Source organism: Leptinotarsa decemlineata, unplaced genomic scaffold (genome assembly GCF_025532065.1).
Source record: "Leptinotarsa decemlineata unplaced genomic scaffold, Ldec_3_MD MMD2_tig00026369_RagTag_RagTag, whole genome shotgun sequence".
Classification (NCBI taxonomy): Eukaryota; Metazoa; Arthropoda; class Insecta; order Coleoptera; family Chrysomelidae; genus Leptinotarsa; species Leptinotarsa decemlineata.
Genome location: NW_027412709.1, coordinates 5,577,978 through 5,600,924, shown reverse-complemented (window position 1 = coordinate 5,600,924; position 22,947 = coordinate 5,577,978). Strand labels below are relative to the sequence as shown.

At 35.0% G+C, this 22,947-nt stretch overlaps 1 protein-coding gene across 4 annotated transcripts in view; it reads left to right on the top strand.

The window, feature by feature from the left end:
• Positions 1–22,947, top strand: part of LOC111510103 (pinopsin) — a 116,321-nt gene that overhangs the window by 59,386 nt on the left and 33,988 nt on the right. For all 4 annotated transcript variants that reach the window (XM_074185190.1, XM_074185191.1, XM_074185192.1 and 1 more), the window contains exons 2-3: positions 4,656–4,909; positions 19,141–19,300. In XM_074185190.1, coding sequence (XP_074041291.1) covers positions 4,724–4,909; positions 19,141–19,300 — 346 coding nt within the window. In that variant the 5' untranslated portion in view covers positions 4,656–4,723. The remainder of the gene's footprint in view (positions 1–4,655; positions 4,910–19,140; positions 19,301–22,947) is intronic.

Genomic DNA, 22,947 nt, shown 5'->3' with positions numbered 1-22,947 from the left:
GGGATAGAAGCACTGGAATGACCTTTGAATAGTCAAATTTCTGAAAAATAAGTCCAGTTATCACCCGAAGACTATTGTGTATACTAACAATCGAAACGTCGTGAAGTAACTTTGGAATCTTTCAATTTTTAATTTTTCATTTCTTGTTGAGCTGTTTAAGGCCTCACAAACTCAATAAGGGATGAAAATGTATGAAATTGACAAAATAAATGAGAGTTGAGAAATTCTTCAGCTTTTTCCAAAATTTTGTGTATCAATAAATTGATGGATGTAGCCGACTATGTGGTAGGAGATCATGATGAAAGAAATGAAAATTTCTATGTTTTTTACCACTTTTATTTGTAACTTACGTTACTGCAGTTTCGTCCTATATGGACGAAAGTTTGAAAATGTCGATATAGGACGAAACTTCAGTAACGTTAGTTACAAATAAAAGTGGTAAAAAACATAGAAATTTTCATTTCGTTCATCATTTTGTGTATCAGTTGATGGATAATCTGAACAATGTGAACATAATCTCGTCTGAAAAATTTTTCAATATTGAATATTGAATATTATGCAAAATTCAATTTTTCTATCGTCAGTAGTGAGAAATGAGATAATCAATATTACGTAGAACAGAATAAAACCGTAACTACAAATGAAACAGAGAATTGAAAAAAAATAGCATTGTCAATCAATTAATTCCAGAAATCTTCGAATTATCTGTTTTATTTTCTGTCAGTAAGAGAGGTTTGCAAGGTATTATCGGCCAATTCCTTTCATTTCTTTCATTGCAGAAAAATTGCTCTGAGGTATCCTTCAACCGAATATAAAACATTCAATATATTACTGAATGTCTGTCAGTTTGGTTACCAGCCGGTAAATCAACTGTGACAGCAAAGTGCTGTCATCAAATTTTTGGATGTCTCGTCGGATAAAAAGAGCTGCTCAACAAAATTTTATGGTAATAATAATAATAATGAAAAATAATTTTATTGCTTTTAAAAACGAGTTCATCTAGAAAGGTTGATGCAGTCAAGCTGCTGGAAAGTAATTCCATGAAAATCAAAAAATAAATAGATAAGTACTCTTTGATCATTCCCATGAACAAGATAATTAAATTCACAATAGGGTTGCCGAAAATCAAAAACACCACTAACATGCTCGACTAGGTCAGTGGTTTGCACAAAGTCGTGGGTGCAACTAATTAAAAGAAAAACAATGATTTTTAACTTAATGGGGAAGCGCCACCAATTTTTGTTGGCCAGTTAAAAACCGGAAAACTGCCCAGTTATTGGGGAAGCCCACTATTGAAATATTTAACTTCTCATAAAAGTAATAATTCTATTTGGAATGACTATAAGAATTGCAAGATTACCACTATCATAATACATTCGCTAATATGTGCTAATATGTGACGTCACGTAAAAGCTCACACCACTTCTCTCAATGAGGTAACTTGAACATTTTGTTATAGGAAATAAATAAACACCGGGTTCTTTATTCAAATAACTTAGTCTAAACTTAGCTGCTTTTCGGGTGCTCCTTTTTCGTAAGCTGCCAAGGAATGAATACTGATCCGACAGTATCGGTGGATACGGATGTAGTAGGAATCTGTTAATATTCCCAGTGGTAATTATCAGTTAAGGTAACGATCAGGAAACTTCTTCAAGAGACTGATCTGGCAATCGATTTCAATTTCCCAAATTCAAGCTGATGCTTGAATATTGTAACACCCTGAAGAAAAATATTCTCATGACAACATCGTAATCAAAAGGTAAGAAAAATTAGGACAAAATTTATTATGAGTTCCATAGCTGAGTTGAACAAGGTTGTTTGAAAATACTGTACTAACCTCCTAATAATCGAGGGTGTTTATAACACAAAACAGACGAAGATCGTCCTCTGAGAATTGAGAGAAAATACTGACTATTTGCCTTTTTATATAAATCCTGCTTTTGCAGCGGTGGTTTCCAATACTGTCCCAAAATACTCCAAACTTCACAATATCAAAAAGGAACCACAGTTGGCTGAAAATTCGAAAATCCCCTCTAGGTAGTAAACGAGCGAAATAATTCAACCAGGCAATCAAGTTCATTCAGCAATTCACAATCGAAAAATATCTTTTCGCCAAAATATCCGTCCTTATCCTTATGTCCTTGGGTGTGAGAAAAAAAGGAACACAACCTATTTACCGACCTAGTCGGTGTCATAGGCGGGTTAGAAAGGTTTTAAATATACATAAATTCGCATGTAGAAATGAATAAACTAACCGATTATTAAAAGTATAAATAAATTGTTTAATTTATAACAAAGCAAAATTGTATCGTAACAATCTATATATATATATATATATATATATATATATATATATATATATATATATATATATATGTATATATATATAATTCAATATTAAATTCTACAAAAAGGATTTGAAGCTTTATATCTTCTATTAATTATCTGCGAGCGCTTTCGACAGTTGGTAGTACTGTCATCTTCTGGCACTCCTCAAACTGTTTGAGCAGTTTGAGTATAATAAGTATAATAAAGTAACCATCATTCACTCAATATAAATGAACGTAACCTGAGAATATTCCAGATATATTCTGATATTTCTTTGTCTACCGGAATAGTTGTATTCTCTAAAGCATGACTAAGTTCATCCAAATTCTGAATTCATTGTTTGTTTTATAATAGGTTGAAAGCATTCGACAATCTGTGCCATGGAAATGACAAGCAGGGTACCGTGGAATACAATGAAAATAATTCATTTTCTATGTAGTTCCTTTCGGCAATGTGTTATAGAAAATAGTGGCAGAAAAAAACTATTGAATTAGCTTTCAAAAGGCTTTGTGTCGGATTTCATTCATTCATGCCATATTCGATAGATTTATTCATTATAGAATTATAACATAAATTTTGTGAACTATGCAGATGATTGCATTTCGTTACACTTTGGAAGTCTTTGTCATAATGAGGGAAGCTCTGTTTACTCAGAAATTATTTCACACTGGATATAAACAAAATAACATATCTCAGATCTGTGGCAAATTTTAAAAAAATATTGGAACACTGTGTAGAATTCATACCATGGAGGAAAGTAGGTCATTGAAATAACTTCAGTAGAGAGTTGTCCTGAAAATCTAGAGAAGAAAATTGTATTAGATAATTTAGAAAACACTTGTTACATGAATAGCATTTTACAAGTGTTGTTCATGACGAAGAATTTCAAGAACGAGCTTTTAACGACGAACGAGAACAAGAATGTTTCCTACTCATTACCCAAACTCAAACACCTGTTCATGGAGCTGAATGTAAGAATGTATCATCTTTCCTACCAACCGATTTCCTGGAGTCTTTGAAGTCCACAAGATACTCGTTAGAAAAACAAGAGGGTTTTTTCGAATTCTTGAGGTTTTTGTTGAATACTCTTTGTAAGCAAAAAAATAGCAGAATCAATACTCCTTGACCGCACTGGATTGAATGATTCCGTACAGTCTATCTCGTCTTGTGTTTTTGAATATTATGCTGGAAAAATTCTCATGTGTTTACTTTGTAGTAAATGTTCAAGAGGTATCAAAAACGTGAATTTCTGGAACTTCAACTAGCGTTTCCTAATATGACTAAGACTCAGTCCGTGTAAAACTTAATGTTAAATCATTTGAAAGATGGAAATTTTAACAGGTGATGATCGACTGTATTGCCCAACATTCGCCAAACTAACTGACTGTAATAAGAGAACAGGTATAGTTGAGTCAATCTAATAATGATACTGATGATCTTCAAACATTACTCAACCTCTGTCGGAAGCACCAAACTCTTATGAAGTTTCGAAATAGTTGAATACTTCAATTTAGCAGACCACTATTATAATCTTCTTGTTTGACGATAGTCGTGACACGAAGTGTTCTGGCGATGTATTGAATTTATTGGAACCTCTGTAGACACCCTAAATTTTGTTTTATGAAAGAGATGACATTGGCAGATCAAGATCTTTAGATCTGCATCTGAATCTGCATCTGAAAAAACAAATGCGCCACTGGAATCAATGAAGTCGCCCCGGAGCGCCAATTAATGTTGGTTGTTGTTTTATAATTTCATGATTTGTATTTAAAAGTAGTGACTTCAAACTGAATTTGGTACCTAACCTTGATGAAAAAAGGTCAGAAAAGGAAATTTGAGATGTAAATAAATCAGAATCTAATGAAATGTTTCAAAAGATGATATATGGTTGTTAATGATATTTACAATCGATATGAATGAAATAACCCTCCGATGAAGACGAATTCGGTCGTATATATTACCTTCCACGTTGCTAGTACAATACTGCATCGATATTCATATAGGAATAGCTATTTCAAAAGTGATTTTCTTTTCGTATAATTCAATGTTCATTAGAAAGTAGTTGCTACGCGAGGGTTTTCTCTTCCAGTTTGTATCTGAAAGTAAACTATATAAATGATCTACATATCTTTGGAAAGAGTTTATTTTAGAATTGATTGCTTTCATTTTTTGTAAGAAGATGGATAAGAGAAAGACAAAACTTCCTTAATAAAAACTGATCTTATCTTAAAATATCCCCTCTTTCAATATAACATTTATTTCAGGCAGAAATTTCCACTCGAAAAACATTTCTTTCGAATTGAACTTAAGATACACCTTTTTTTCAGATCCATAATGTGAGTTCATAATGTCAAGCCCGTGAAGCCTCGCACGTGTCACAGCCAACGTTGATCGGATGACAGAAATAATCATAAGCGTTTCGAATACGACGAGAAGGGCCTTCGCCAATGATGGAAACGGCGAGCATATGTTAATGTCAGCTGGCGGATACATAGCAGCTGCCATCATGTTGTTTTTCATCGGATTTTTTGGATTTTTCCTCAATCTGTGCGTGATCGTGCTCATGTGGAAAGACAAACAAGTTAGTATTTTTCTTGGGGATTCTTAATGATGGAGATAACGGGGAAGTAATGAATTTTGTTTGTGTAACATGCAACAACCGCATGATAGTTATTATTTGAAAGACATTTATTGTAGAGGAATGAATGTTTCTTATTGTTTTTTGCTTTGTAACCTTTTAGTGAATTTAGAGAATCTACTGATATCCTGGTGAGTTTCGATATTGTGGAATCTACGAAATTTCGAGGCTCATCTTCATCACCGATCCTAAATAATATCTTTATGGAACATTCAGAGAAAATGAAAATCGAAACCAGAAAAGCACAAGAATATAATGGGGATATGTTAATGGTGAAATCTGTTTTCCTGTTAATCAGCTGATGCCCCTCTACGAACGACAACTCTCAAAATTCGAAGCTTGTGCGAGCTAAAGAATAACGAAGTCTTACCTTTTAACGTGTGATTCCTAACACAGGTTGAACGATAGAACGTGAAAATCGATCGACTGGGTCTTATGGCTCGAACCACCTGTTTTCCAGTCATTTTAGGTTTTTTAAACCTCAATCTGCGGAAAAATTCCTACTGAGCTAAATTTTGGTATACACCTTCATTATAGCGTTTCAATGGAAATGTGAGAAATTGACATTGATATCGTACCGGCTAAAAAAGTTATGAGGGTCAACAATTCACGAAAATCAGTTTTACGCTAATATATCGCGACCTATGGCTCGGAGGTCAACGAAGGTCATTATAAAAATTATTCCACATACGATTATCTACAGAAAAAGACTCTTGCATTTTTCTGTAAAGTCAATTCTTTTCGGACTAGAGCGCTGAGGATGCGAGTAGAATGCACTCACATAGGGTTTTGTATACCGTATACATATAAGGCGTCAACTCTATTGCTTTTTATCAATGTATTTAAGTTTCCTCAAAACTTCTAACTTCTATTGCAGCTTTGCTAAACTATCAAGACAAAGCACAGCTGTGAAATTTCAATTATAACCACCCACTTCTTCAGCAGCTCAACAGCATATTTATCGAGTCTATTATCACATACAAACCTGGCTGGGAGAAGAAATTGATTCAGAACAGTGGGGTTGGGAGTTGAAAAATGATATATTACAACCAATAACAACTTTATTGCCACCAGCACTCGATGATATACTAAACACAATCTTTTGTAATTGTACAAAAGGTTGTGACGGCAAATGTGGATGTAAAAATTGAGATGTTCGAAAGCTTCTGGACATTGTCAGCAACTTTTGATGAAGATGAAATTGAGGATGTCGACGATGAAGAAGATTATATACAAAAAAATTTTTTTCACTATTTTTCAATGTACAAATAAAAAATTATTGAGCATAAAATGAAAAACCTTTCATTACATGACCTTTGAGTCATAGGTCGCAAGATATTCCCGAAAAACTGATTTTTGTGACCTACTGACCCTTATGACTTGTTTAGCACGATATCAATGTCAATTTTTCACATCTTCATTGAAACTCCATAATAAAGGTGTATATCAAAATCCAGCTCAGTAGGATTTTTTCCGCAGATAGACCCTTAAATGACTGGACTACTGTTCACACAGCAGTCAATTGAGTGAGTGGAGCAAATCCAACCACGTCAACCCGACCAGCTACCGTCGAAGCTAATTCACAAATGAATCGACGTTAAGATAAAAATCATACTCATCTCCATTTTTCATGGAGATATCCACACTTCAAACACCACGCCGGTGTTGAGAAGGGTATAGAAGAAGGTTGTATGATAGAGTTTGAACAGATTTCCTAATATGCGGGTCATTTCATATTTAACGTATGTTCCTTCCTCTCCTTCCTCTAATATATTCGCTGTTAATTCGCGAGTTAGTCGCTGTTAATCGAGTTCTAAATAGAATGGGCAGAATTAAAAAGTGGTTTTTTGCTTTCCCTGAAAATCATTAGTGATTATCCAATGCGACTTTTTTATATGATGTCATAATGACCGATAATGATATTCACAAGCTTTTAGAACGTAATAGGATCAAATGGTAACAATCATGATCCATCGAAATATAAAATCTCCGAATTATATTCTCAAATACATTTGCAGAAGCCTACTGGATATAAATTTACATGAATATTATAGTTCTGATGAAGCAAGATGGATGTAAACGTATCCAATCAACTGAGTATTCTAGAGTAGGTGAAAGTCTATTTTTTATTGTTCTCCAAAAATCTATGAAATTTGTTTTCATATTCGAAATCATCAAGGCAAATCATCCAAAGGTAGAAATATCCCAATCTAAAATGAAGAGATTATTCAAGTGTTATGAGTTGAAGTCCTCTCGGATAAACTATGCCCAAACTTCGTCCTGATAATACATGTCGATGAATAGATTGATGTCAGTCATTCGAATCTATTCGTGGGAGATTCCAATGAAACCACATCTACAAATGATGGAACATGTATCACAAAGCTTGGAGGATATTTGGCCAGAGATCTGATTCATGTTTGATATGTGCTCGATTACTTTGACCTCTACTTCTATGAACTATTCGGAAGATGTTCCAATAGCGTTAATTCTGATTATATGGTTTTACAGTAATCAGCTAAAAACATAATAATTTTATGTAATTTTCCATTCGATATTTTTGAAATTTCCTATTCCAGAATGTAACTCTAATTTGTGGATAATATGACAACCTACGCGAAAGCTAGTAGCACTCTAATTATACATCCAACTCGTTTCTGCATATAGGTTACTGTAATTCTAATATACATATCTCACAAATTGAAGGCAGCCGCCCTGTCTTCGTCTTTTGAACGCAATGAACGCAGCGATTCATGAGAAAGTGTATGTATAATTAAATGAATTATTAATATTTCATGTGGATTGCTTGAAACATGGAATTATCATTCGTTGGAAGTCAGGGCGGTGGTGGAACTTTGGAGGCTTTCATAAAAAATGCTACATAATCCTTTCAAGATATAATAGAGCAATTCACTACATTTCGTTCATAGGTCTTCAAAAAAGTTGGTGTTGTCACAGGATAGCTCAATTCACCCATTTCAATGTGTAAAATATTAGTCACATAAAACTGATACGATACCACTTTTTTCAAATAAACAGTTTTTTCAGGCATTCAGAAAACATTTCAACTACCCTTCAGATCATTTTCGAACATTTCAAAATATCCCACCTTGTTTTGGTGACTTATGAATTGTTGTGGAACACTCTCGAATATTTTCAAATGTTTTGAAGTGTTTTAAATGATTCAAAAGGTCGAAGCTTTCAGCCTTTATATCTTCAAAAACACGCTCCACATGTAGAAATTGACAGTTTTTTTGGGGGGAAGATAGAGGGCTACCATACCATACCATATAAATTTCTCAATTGTTCCACAATAATCAGGGGTAATCTTTAATTTCTCAGACAATTTTCAAACATTCAGAAATGTTCTAGGATATTCTGGAATGTACTCACACACATTCTCCATTATTCTTCTCTGTTCTAGAATATTCAAGAACAACATTCACCAAGGAATATCTACATTATGGACTGATTTTCGTTGTGTTAATTTCGAAGTGTAATATCTATCTTTCGAAATGAAACAAGTTATAGAAACGATTTTCAATTTTACGAAAGTTCGAAAAAAGCCAAAAGAAGCAGGTCTGGCTATAATATCAACTAATATAGAATACTATGATATAAGTAGTACCGAACTAGTGGAGGCATATAAATTCTTTGCAAAGAGAATGGACTTGAATTTGAGAAACAAAAAATCTCTTATTCATCGTCTTATCGACTCCGACTCTGACATCAGCGATCTGGACAGCGACGATATTATGTCGGGCGAAAAAAGCCAAGCGGCAAAGGCCCCAAAAAAGAGGCAGAAATGGCTCAACAAATCAAACAATTAAAACCCGGTTTTTCCCAGACTAAATGGACCAATAAGCCAAAATCAAATAAAACCACACCCGCCTTATCACAAAAGCCGGGCGTGGCACTGGAAGATCGAATTCAAAAGCCCACTCAGGAAACTGAGTCGGCAAATACAGAGGAAACAAAAGTCCCGCCACCTGACTCAATGGAAGTAGGCGACGATGAACTAGTGACAAACGCCCCGAAAAATGACCGGACAGAAACACACAAAAAAGCGGATAAGCCTCCACCTATAACCATTCGCGCAAAAAAAGTAGAAAGCTTTCAACACGATTGCTACTGCGCAAAACATCTCCATATTGCGGGCGGTGAACACAACAGATGGAATTAAAGTCCACCCTAAAAATATAGATGATTATAGGAGAATCACTCGGATTTCCGATCAAGAGAAGATACCCTATCATACCTATACAATGAAAAGCTATACCACTCAGAGTAGGTACCGGAGTCCATAGAGTGTGACGACATCAAGACCGAACTCCAGGGCAAAGTATTTGAGATCCTTTCCGTAGCCCGCCTGAGTAAAGCTAACAAGGTACCGATACCGTTCGTGCTTGTTTTGGTTCCAAGGAGCCAAAACAAAATATATGAGAGCACCGAAATTCAAAACGTGCCTGTAAGCACCGAAACACAGAAGCCAATAAACCGAGCAGGGCAATGCCAGATGCCAAAAGTTCGGTCACATGCAACGCAACTGCAAAGGAGAACACCCAGCGAGCTTTCATGGGAGCCCTGAGTGCCCTGAAAATAAAAGGGCCTTAGATTCAATTAGGAGCGACGTCTCGTATGCGAGGGCCGTCTCATCGTCAGAGAACGCCTGCAGCTCTCCCGAAGGTCTCCCAACGGCCTTAGGGCAGCTGCAGGTGCTTCTAGGGAAGTTTCCGGTACTGCAATCCATGCTTGCCGGAAAATAAAATAAGAAACAGTGCCTAAACGGCCGCAGAGCCAAAGGAGTACGCTGCGACTTCTACACACAGGGCAAAGAGCCAAAAGAAGCCGACAGAGGACCATGTCATCCCCTGCCGCCCCGCCACAGAAACCCAAGAAAAACTCAAACAGTCGAAAGGATAAGGGGCCCTAGGCCCATAAATATGACTTGAACAAGATAACGAACGAGGAATATCCGAAGGATGTGAGAAAACCATAATCAAACTAACCAAAGATGAATATGGAAACAACTTTGGTCCAATGGTTTCCAATTGAAATCCATAATCTCAGGGGATAAAACTAAATGTATATTGAAACTAGCCAGACAAATGATGGTTTCAGGAAAACAGTAGATATACCTTCGAAGGAAATCAGGTACCCGTTTCCTCTGAGATTAATATAACGGGTCAACTGTAGCTTGTCAATATTTCTAATCTCAACCAACGCTTCAAAAAAAAATCTCTTTCGCGAACTCAAGGCTGTCTTGATCTCAGCTTTCAGCTTGTTTCGTTCGACTAATTTTTTATCCTCCACCAGTATTTTCATCCCCTCAAAGTAATGTTGTTTGATGATAATGTAATGAGTACATCCCAGTTCAGAATCTATTCCACCACGAAGTGGTGGAATTTAAACTTTCCGGTTGCGATGGTGCTAGAACGCCGTTGAACTTGATTGTGTTGATTTGCAAAATATTTTTTCTGTGAGAGCATCATGAATCTCTGCATTTACTCGAGGTAATTGTGGTGTCCATCAAGGCATAGTTTTGTGGAGCTTTCTCAGTTTTCTGATTGCTTTATTCGCTAGTATGACATGATGTGTACGTCCTTGATTATGGGAGGTAGTCGTAGAACTGTAACTTCCATCAAGTGAGAAATGAGGTTTATAACGCTGCATCGGTAGGCAAGTCATCTTTATGAGCGCCACCACCTTCCTTCTGTCGCACTGAGCGGGACTGTAGTGAAGGACCATTCTAGGAACCGAATTTTGGCTATTCCTGTAGAATTTCAGCCGGCGCCGAAGGTATAGTAATGTTATTCTCTGAGATGCATCTCCGCCTCCGGCCGAATTCTGCTCGAGTAAGTGGTGGCGCAATTCACCAAAAGCCCGAGATTTCAGGTGAACATTCATGTTTCCAATTATATTTTTTCACAACCGGTTGTGGCTTCAATAACCAATGATTACAGTTCACGCCGTGAAATGAGTGATAGTTGGGTTCAAATATCATGTATTTTAAGTAGACGCGATGAGCTAAGAATGACAGCCTTCCGCACTTGTACAGACACATCTTGAGATTGGAGAGTAGAGGAAGTATCATTCAACGACAAACCTCAACAATCAGACCATCCTTCTCAACAAAGTGATATCAAAAAGGTTTGCAATAATCCAGAGAAAAATGCCGATATTTCATTTTTTCTTAAAGATATTCGCCTCAAAAAACTCACACGGTATAGCAACATTTTCGTCTTTGAGAATATTCTGACTGAAATTACTTTTCAACTCCAACGTGCGTTCCAAACCTGAAATTGAATTCACGACTGTCAAACTCATAATATTATATCGATAGAAAAAATTCAATCAATAACTAAAATCTGAAAAAAAAATTGATTTTTTTTCTCTAACAAAATTTTTGTGAACATAAGAAAGTATATTGTTCAAAGAAACTTCCTGGGGCTTTTCCAAAGCGAGATCCATACGTTAAATTTACTATTATAGAAAGAATTCACTGTCAAAATACAATTCAACTTCGAAGTTAGCAAATTCCTGATTCATTTATGTTAATTTACAGTACATCATATGTTAAATCTATTGAAATTCGCTAATTTCGAATAGTTAAGGACAACAATGGAATAATCATTGTGAAATGAAACTAGTTGGATACTGAAACCGACGGTTTGTCAGTGACTATAAAAACTCCAATTTAAAAGTCCCACCTGCATGAATATCAGTACAAATAATTCATAATGATTGGATTAAAACCACTGTTAGCGGTACATCACCCAAAAATTATAAATCATCATCAAATAACTTGACAATTGCTGGAACCAAAAGTTGAAAAAACTTCTGACAGCCTGTTGATCAGTGATATTCTGAAATAACTAATCACGAAAAACTACTTATTAAATGTCAGAGGTCTTCATCTCAGGTGAGTCGCCTGAACTTTCTGAGAATCGATAATAAACACGAATTGAAGCTCAGACACACTTCAACTTGTACCTGCACCTGCTTGGTAATAAACCAGGATTACTGTTGACGTTTGTCTATAGGTAATAACTCAAAGTGAACTTGAATAATAGACAAGCATTGAGGCAAAACCTGTCGCTTACAAAATTGAAAATATGTTTTCAATCAATCGAAAAGTATTGTTCAAATGATTTGAAATGAACAATATGAACAAATTTTAACAATTTTCCAGTTAATCCTTGAAAACTTCATCAATGACGAATATATTTACAGACACTTAACGGATGTAATGCTCTACACGCTATTTATCAGCAAAATCTACCTTATTACAATTTATCACAAAAAAATTGTGATGGATACGGTATTCATCGAAACATTATTCAGCGTAATGAGTATGAATACCAAAAATTAATGTTTCATTTGTTCAAAAAATTTTCAACAGTTCCGATACACTCACATCTGCCCAGCGGAAGGATACTTTTAACTGTAAAACACTCGAAAATCTATACAGGCTAGGCTTAATGTGGCATTTATATCAAAATGGTGACGTAAGAGCCATTTTCTCCGATTACAATATGGCGGCACTATGACGTCATCTATAGAAATATTTGAATAGAACTGGCCGATACTTGATGAAAATCCATATCAAATAACTAATGAATACAGTTTATTATATGATTTTCATTATAAATGGTTTTACAAAAACCGCGATACGTGTTTCGCTATACACTAGCTTTCTCAAGCATTAACTTTATGCTTTATGTCAAACAATCTGATTTTTGGGCGGAACAAACGACATAGTTTGCTCAATTTTTCATTGAAAATTCAAAAATTGAACTTGCTGTACCTTTTTTCAGTGCCAGTGAAAAAGTGGAATAAGCTGCTTTTCCTATCGTCAGTTTCCTAGTAACTATTTTTTCACTTGCACAGAAAATCGAACCGCATAGTATCTTGTCGTACAAGAGAAATTCATTGTTAAAATATGATTTTCTCATCAGATATCTGACACAAATAAAGAAGAATAAAAATGGCTACGTGTTTGATTGTTGTAAAAGTTATTTTATATCCAATCAAATGATCAAAAAAACAGTACTTCATACTATTTTTTGGCTATATAACCTTCCACAATCTGAAAAATAAACGAAGGTGAATCTATACTAATAAATGCGAAAGTCACACATTCATCTCCGTTTCTTCGTACTGGTTAGTCACACGAAGCTAAAATTTGGTATATAGGTATATTATAATATTGGTTCATAAGAATTAGACACGCAATGAAGGATTTTCAAATATTCCAACTGGAGCGCCAGCCGCAGGGGAAAAAGTGGTGTTCATAACTGGAATATAAACAACTGGATAAAAGTGTACCGATTATATATGAAATTTACCTTTTCATCACTGTTCTATGTACCGTTATATTTTCGGAGACTAAAATTTTGTATGTTGGCTCGTTTCATGTTGTTGATGTGCGATGAAAAAGGATTTTCAAATATCTCAACTAGGGAGCCAGAAGTAGGGAAAAAAGTATCGTTCATAATATAAAGTTACCTTATCATCACTGTTTTCCATACCGGTATATTATCAGAGGCAAAAATGTTTTATGTAGGTTGGTATCATGTCATGGATGTGCAATAAAAAAAGGAAGAGTTACATTTTCAACACTGTACCTCCGTACCAGTATATTTTCGAACGTTGAAATTTTTTATGTAGGTTCGTTTAATCTCGTAGATTTGCAATAAAAAGGAACCGTTCACATATGAAATATACCTTTTCATCACTGTTTCTCCGTACCGCTATATCTTTAGACAGACAGACAGACATACAGACATTTTCATTGACCATAAAATCACCAATTTGAATCGGGTTGACAGGTCATAAAACTTAAAAATGCAATTGAAAAATAACATTGCAACAGTAATAATATGTGTCATATAGGACAACATAGAAGTGCAGGTTAGCTTTATAATAAATTGTAAATGTTCAAATTTTGACATAATAAAGAGAGTTCATCAGCTCATCTCACCCTTGTAGGAATGACTGATTCCAATCAATTATATTACCTCGTAACCCTATTGCTGATAATTTTGACAATATAAAATCAAAATTGAGGCCATCGAAGGTACGCGAGAGGTCAAAAAACAGTCCGAGAATAAACTCACTTTTATCCATCTGATCTTCCACAATACCAACAAAAAATCTGCCAAAAATGTTTGCAACTTCAATGCCGTCAGTTATTAATTGATTCTGATGTTTCAATGAAATATCGGTTTGTTGTTTTTTCCTGTTTAGTCTTGAGTTTAATATTGACCAGATCACTGTCTGCTAATCAATCCTGTCAAGTCCAAGTTATTAATTTTTGGTAACAGGAACAACAGGAATAAACTTGATCAAATTAACATCAAAATTGGTACAGAAGACATTGAAGCCGTGAGCTCAACAAAAAACTTAGGTGTAGTTCTGGACACAGAGTTGAGGTTCAGTGCACATGTAACGAAATGCATCAAAAATGCATATTGTAACCTCAAACTGGTATCAAATTTTTCAAAAATTTTAGATGTCAAAACAAAAAAGATATTGTGTGAAACCTTAGTGTTGAGCCACTTTAACTTTGCAAATATGGTGTATTACTCTAGTTTAACCAATCACGATCAAAATCGTATTCAGATTGTTCAAAATGCATGTGCCCGGTTCATTTATGGAATAAGGAAACGTAATTCAATTTCTCATAAAATTAAAGAATCGAATTGGTTAACTATGAAACAAAGATGGTTACTACAGACAAGTTGTTTTATACATAATGTATTTCAAACGAAAGTACCTATTTACTTATACAACAAACTTTTATTCAGACACGACGTTCACGCATTTCATACCAGATATCGATACCGCCTTACCCCTCCAATACACCATACTTCACTATACCAAAGATCGTTTCTTTATAATGTAACAAAGATCTATAATGCCATTCCTGACTCGTTAAAAACCATTAATAAATCTGTTTTCAAGTACTCACTGAGAAACATGTTATTTGAGGATAGACTTCAAATATAAGTGTTGTGCCACGAAAGCAAGAGTTAAAAGTCTGATCAATAATAATTGATGTGCTTTCTGCCTTCAATCCTCTCCCTTTGTTTTCTTGTTTTGTTTTTATCACTTCCTTTGGAACCTTCATGATATAATTACTGTTAGCACCCTAGCATTAATCTGATTCTCATTCACGCAGTTAAAAACATTTATATTACTATTATTTTTGATTTGTAAATAATATATATTTTTTCGTGACTTCAAGTTACACTTGTAAAGCCTGTGAACCTCTAGATTCAGATTTGTTTTCTCTTCTCTTATTTTTTTTCTCTCTTTTCTCGTTCTCTTTAGTTTTGTTTTAAGGGTTGAATGGAAGAGCAGTCACCAGTATCCTTGGATAGGGGCGACTGAATTCCGCCCTTACACACTATTATGGGATATAGTATTGTATTATAGTATTATAATTAAGTGTGAATAAAGACATATTATTATTATTATTATTATTATTATTGTTTTAATTTTATTATTGGATGAGTTTATCAAACATGCGAAATAGTTTTGTTTTGCAATAATAATATATTGATTATAATTTTTTTTCGCAGTTCTGTACTCAGTTCATCGCTTGTTGGATGTGACTTGCGCAGGTTACTTAGAAGTTTAAAATTTTCTGATTCCTTTTAGTTCATTATTATACCATGCATCATTGTGTTTTGTGGCTGGGGGTGTTTCTAAAAGTTTTGGAAAGGATGCATTGAAACCAAAAGTAAAATGATCCCACAATAATTCGAAGTTTTGATCAATGTGTGGAAATTTGAGATCGGAGGGGGTGAAGTTTTTCAGGATATGTTTGAACTGATTCATGCTGAGATCCGTGAATCTCCTGCGGAGATTATAAGATGTTTTGAATTTCTGGATCCTGAAATCATCTGGCAGTTGGACAACTTGGGCATGATGGATCGAGTATTTCGAATGTGATTGATTTTGACATATTAGTTATAATATAGTCTATTGCAGTAGCGCTTTTATTTCCCCCTTTAGTTGTTGCAACACATGTAGGTTGCATTATCAGTGATTCGAATTCATGACTTTCTAGTATGTCATATAGAATTTTTTTGATACACTGTTTTCCAGGAAGTTGGAATTTAAATCACCGCATATTAGGATATTTTTGAAATTGCTGTTGAGGACATCAAAAACTTTGCAGAACTGTATGAAGAATAGATCTGCATTGCCATTGGGCGACCTATAAATGGCTACTATGCTTTATTTATTGATATTGTCCAATTCTATGGAGGCGTTTTTTATCTGAGATAACTCTTTACAAAAGTTGTAGTGCTCACTATGGGAAAATATAGCCACACCTCCGTGGCACTTTTTGCTCCGGCAAAAATTAGCGGCTATGATACAGTAGATATTTTTAATGTTCTCAAGAGGTTGCCAGTGTTCAGACAAGAGTACAAAATCGGGTTAATGTTCTGCCAGAAACGCATCAAGTACATTGAGTTTGTTGGTTATACTTTGAATATTCAAATGGATGATTTTTTTAAAGTTTTTGACAGTTGAACAAACCTGGTCAGACTCAGTAGTGATTAAACTTCTTCGTTCGTCTGTCTAGAGGCTTCCCGTAAAAAATTTGCATTTTTCGGAAATTGATATCTATTAACCATTGCTCCAGCAGGCCATATTTGAGGATTTTATACATCTTTGATGTGGCTGATACGAAATTTCACTAACATGGAGCACGTATTTTCATTTTTATGATGTTGTTCGCAGGTGAAAGGAATGCCTGGTTGTGTTTCTGCCAGAACTTTGGTGAGATTCTCGGGTGTGGTGTAAGGTGACAATCGATAGACATGAAGATATCCTAACTCAACTATAGTCTTCACAGTTGATATAGTTTTGTTGACACCTACGATAGGCTTTCGGTGGTGCCGCCTTGTAGAATTGGTTTGTTGTTGTGGATTTCTCACTGCTTCTACCATCTTTGTCGTCTGCTTTTTTCCTGGGACCGTTTTCATATGTGATTGAATTCCAGTCTAGGTTATTGCTGGTTTCATGGTTTTCATTTGCAGGTAGCATTTCGTTTTGGGCATATTTTGTGCTTATTGAGGAATCCTTGGTAGGTATTGATGGTGTGGATGTTTTTGATTGACTGGATATCAGGATTTCTTGTGGTTTTGATGTTACTATTGGTGTTTTCTGCACGTCTTGTTTTAAGAGGCTCATTTTGCATTCCGAGTCAGTTATTCTACTTTTCAAAAGTTCAATTTTTTCTTGTAGATGAGCTTTTTCCATCGTCATGTTATCTAATTGGTAATACCTTCTGAGGCAGGTTGGATTGTTAATAGTGGTGGTATTTGAACGATTTTTGAAAAAGCTACACAAAACATCACTAGTAACACTTTCTGATGATTTGTTATTTATAATAATCTCAAATAATTCTGCTTTTCTCAATTTGTCGAGCTCTCGACTAACCGATACTTCTACTCCATCCGCCATGCTGCGCCATGTTGTAGATGTGCAGTAAGGAAGGATTTTCAAATATTCCATCTGTGGGCCAGCCGCGAAGGAAAAAGGGGCGTTAATAAAATGAAAACTTATCTTTTCATCACTGTTTCTCCTTACCGGTATATTTTCGAAGACTGAAATTTTGTATGTAGGTTCGGTTTATATCGTACATGTGCAATACGATTTTTTTTCAAATATTCTAACTGGGGCTCCTGCCGCGGGTAAAAAAGGCGTGTCCGTGAAACAAAATCATATTTTCATCACTGTTTCTCCATGCTCTTGAATTTCTGGTGGATGAATTTATATTCAGTATCAGCATCGCTCCTATGCGGAGCCTGGGCGGTTCTCTGGTAGAAAATATGATGTAGTGTGATGAAGGGCAAACTAAAAAGTTACTTCTTAATTGAAACCACTGAAGAGTCCGATGAGTTAGTGACTTGTCGCATTCTTAAATTTAGCAATTTGAAAAATTCAATAGTGAACAATTCAATATTTATACTTAAAACTTATTATTTCAGTTTATTGTACGATCTTCACTATGAAGGATTTTACAAAAATCGCGACACGTATTTCGCTGTACAATAGCTTTATCAAGCGTGAAATATTATTATTTACGCTTGAAGAAGCTATTGTATAGCAAAACTCATGTCGCCCTTTATAGTGAGAATCATACAATAAACTGTATTAATAAGTTTCAATATACATTTTTATCAAATATGGGCCATTTCTATTCAAATATTCATACTTAGCTCTCTTTGATGGTCGACGTTTCAAAAAACATCCTTTTTCCGTTTTCGAAACCTGAAATCTGCTTCAAAACGTTCACCTCACATTATGGATAGCTCTCGAAGAATATATGCAATGTTCTATTTGAAATTTTTGACTCGGGTCATTTCCTGTTGATGTCTGTTCGGCATCATCGGTACCGGGCAGGCGATCGTCGATTGAAGACGAAATGCGAAGAAACAAGAAGGGTACCTGATAAAAATATCTGCGTAAACGCAAGCCACCTGTCGATGTAACACCCAAGTTAGCTTGCCATGTTTCTTATGTCGGCGTTGGTATTTTGATTAATCTTTAAAACAGCAGAAATTTGGAAGTCTCTCCTGGAATGCCATCGAAAAATTGATCCACATGTTTCTAGAAATTATATGAATTTAAAAATGGTTGACACAGCCAAGCTGCTGAAAAATAATTCCATGAAAATTAAAAGATGAATAGATGACTACTATTTCAATCATTCCCAATTTGATTTCAATTTAAGAGACACCGGCAGACAGGTATTTCAGCCTGTTGGCTATTATCAGTATCAGGCGGTCCTCGATTAATATGTGTTAATATATTTGTATAAAAGTAACAATATGTATAAAACCAAGACAAGTACTCGATGAAAATTACTGTTCCAACGCAAGTGAGAAGAAATGGAACCACCTACAGGTGTGACACTCAAGTTAGCTAGTCATATCGGCGTTGTTGGTTTCACCAATAACTGCTATTCAGTTTATCCAATAGACATTTTCAGTATACCTCCCGATAAATGCCGAAGTTTACTTCTGAATTTTTATCATTGACGTCTATTGGTTTTGCACTTTTTTCAATCTTTTTATAATAATGTATTATGATAATTGAATACTCGAAAAAAATTACAAAATTAATTCATGTATTTTTATTATTTGTTTCAGTTATGGACACCACTGAACATCATCTTGTTCAACTTGGTATGCAGCGATTTTTCGGTGTCAATTCTTGGAAATCCGTTGACTTTGGCTTCAGCTCTTTCGTATAGATGGATCTTTGGAAAAACTATGTGCAAAATGTATGGATTTTTCATGTCACTATTAGGTATGTTTCAACATGTGCAATCTGGATATTCTATTTAACGAAATGAGAGTTCGAAAAAACACTAGAATTGTGATGTTCACCTACTCAGGTCATTGAATATTGAACAAAAGTCACTGTTGTGCAGAAAATTAGTTCTTCGATGATCTTCCTGGGGATTCTTACTTTCCATAATTGGAAAAAGTTAAAAATCGTGATGGAAAATTCAAAGGTGTAGGAAGGCGAACTTCCAGTTCAGACTGGTACCTTCTCGCTCTAACTCCATCTTATTTACAGCAGAAACTACATTACTCACCAGTAACTTGGTTCATTTTATGATTTTGCCTATCAGAAGGAAAGCAAATAATTGAATTTTTCGAAACCAAAACTTCCTTCGTCCTTGAGATTGAAAAAAAAAATTATAGCCAACTGAAGTTCTTTTTTTATTGGACCAATTCTTGGTCATCCTCATAAATTTGATATTTTGACATCTGAGATGAATTTTTGAAATGAATCAAATCGAAGAAGCTACTTATAAGTAGTATTTTCAGTGCTGCAGTTTGCTCAAATTTTGGACACCGAATTGTTCAGATGAGTATCTATGCAATTCTCAGCTCATTTTTTGATAGGCAGAGTTATAAAATACGAAGTTCTTTTTCAGAAATACATTAAATTAATGCAGGAACTAACATGTTGAACTCCTATTCCTGTGTGAATTTCTACGAGTATATCACTTTGTTTCTTAGATTGTGAACGGAGAGAATTGAAAGAAATTCATTCAAAAATATTTTCTGTATTTTCGTCACCTTCGTCAGGACACCCAAAATACTTATGCTGTTTAAAAACCACAGATTGAAACACATAATAACTGGGATTACTTTGAAAAATGACTTGAGAAAGGAAAAAAAACAATACTTTTTTAGTACTCAAGTCAGCGACAATTTGGAAAATTCTCAATGACAGGAGATTTCATGTCATCTTTTTTATATTTCAGTGGAAACATGTACATTTTACTGAAGTTACTCATTGATAATATTGAAACGCATTTCATGAAAAATATCTACCTGGTCTGCCTCCTAGGTCTTTTATGGATAAAAACCAAGTGGGTGTTCTCTGGTCTGCAGTTGAATTGTTTTTTTTCCAAAATAAGAGGGTCAAAGAATTCAGCTTCCTATACAATTGTCAGTAGTTTTTGTTTCATTGTTGAAATTTTGATTTTGCTGAATAGAAGATTCGTGTAGGTGCGATTGGTAGATTTGTATCCATAGGGTCTTGGGATAATACGAGTCCATTATTATATGCGCTTGCTTTTGTGCTTACAAAAAAAGTGTTCGCATAGTTTAGATATAAAAGAGTCGAAACAACGCTCATCCTTAACTGCTCGTAGAATATTATTCATCACTTTCAGAAACATTTATGAAGCGTTCTCGGTCAGAGCTCATCCTTCATGAAATTCGTTTTCTACCGTGAAAGCTATTTTGGTGATATCTTCGTCATCGATTCCTATATATCGGGTGGAAATCAGGAACAAAGTCTGAAGAAGTATTGACATTTGCCAAATTAATGTTAGGTCTGATAGCATCTGTGTAGGGTATTTGTCATTTTCAGTAAGATAATTGAAGAGAACAAACATTGGAGTGATAGGAGGAGTTGGATATAATTTGTAACTATAAACTCGTCGGCGGTAGAGGCGGTACTGAGCGGTACTTCAGTTATATATCCATCAACAGCGAGGACAACGGTAGTATCTCGAAGCCTTAGCACCGATTGACTGGGTAACTTCATTTTCACTAATATTCATAGCTGCAAGAGGTGGTGGTGGGGTGCCCAAGCGAATGCTCCGCAATCGTTCTAGGTTGTTTCTATTGATCCACGTCTTGACAGACATGCTGCTGTTGATCGAAGTTGTTTCCCGTCCATTTCTGACCCTTTCTAATACTGAGTGTCACATTCTGTTAGCCCGAATTTTTTTTTTGTCTTCGAGATGCTTCTAGATCTCAAAAGCCTCCTACGAAGTTTTGCGAGCTAATACCTTGTATCAGACAAGACGATAGTTTCCTCGAACACTATTACGTGGTTTATTTCTGTTAGGATATACTCTGCAATATTGGATTTCGAAGTTGCAGCTATGATTGTGTTATTGAATCCTGTTGTTGATACTGCGTTTCGTAATTCCGATGCAAACCGAACCACAGCAACAGAAAATCATGGAAACAGCAGGGAATGAATTTTTGTTTCTCCCCAGCCAATATGATAATTTATCAGTTAGCTTTGACGTCTCAGTAATCTTCGAGTTTGGTCTCATTCAATATATCTGACTCACTAATTCTTTTGACACGGTCTACAAGGGTTTTCATCATCGCATAATTTTGCTCTGATTGGTGATTGTACTTGTTGAGATTCCGATCAATCTGACATCTAAATGACCTACTTTTCTGGCAATTTTTCTTTCAACCGATATATCTGCATGAACATTCAATATTAAACCTCTAAGGGTATACGAACGAAGTCAAAAAAACCAAGTAATAATACTTGCACTGGTGATTTTTTTGAAAGTTTTTCCATATCGGAAAAATAAGATGTAAACTGAAGGGACGATATTTTCTAAGAATGTAAAAAAGTGTTAGAATTATATCCATCGATGAAAGATGTAACTTGGATAATTGAGGAGAGAGCTGACTACATTTGGAAGTCAGACACTTACAAACTTCGAACGAATGAATCAGTGAATATTCGAATCCAATCTATGAATTATATTCAACGGAACTCATCAGGAAAAAACTTTCAGTGATCTTCATGTGACATTCTATAAACTTGGTTATGAGAAGAATTCATAGTATTGAAGTCACGTACTTCAAAACTACCCGGTTATGTCATTATGTGATTTTGTCAGTCTTGTGCGCCTCACATATTGTTCCGATGAACTGAACTTTTCATGACTGAAAGATAGTCACAGAGAGGTTTCGATTCATATCTCACGATCACGACTATAAAGGGCTTTTCATGATGAGCGTTAATTAGCCGTTTCTGGCAAACTATTCAACGGATCAACCTGAAAATTTCACAGTATGCATAAGTCAATATGACCTACACGCCTAAAATATTTTGGACGAAGCGGCGTTGTCGCTTCTACTATAAAGTAGCGGCTTCTTTGATTTTTTAAATGGAACACCCCATATATAATATCATATCGTGATTCATTGTTACTTCGTCAACAAATTCATATACTATTTCCCTATACCTATCTATCGCCGTTTAGAAGATATAAATTAATTTCACTAAAACGATCAAATTTGAAATGGAGTGGAGTGATACTATGAGGATCTTCACTCCGAGTCATATTTTCATTTGCCTCATACAGGGTCTTCGGAAAATGCAGATACTTTGATCTCATGGAAAAATGAGTGGAACTCAATTTTTTCAAATAGAACACCCTATATATTTCAACATTTTTGAGCTCTACATCCAATTTTAGATTAACTTTGTTCAGATAATACTATTTCTATTATGAACCGTTTTCGAGATAAACTGTTTCAAACGGAAATTGACATGGTTTCCTTGTTCATCACTCATTTTTATAAAACAGATTTCGTTTGATGTTTCTCAAGTAGTCACAGATAATACAATGAAAAGATAATTATTAAAATACTCCTCAACCATCGAATGAAACT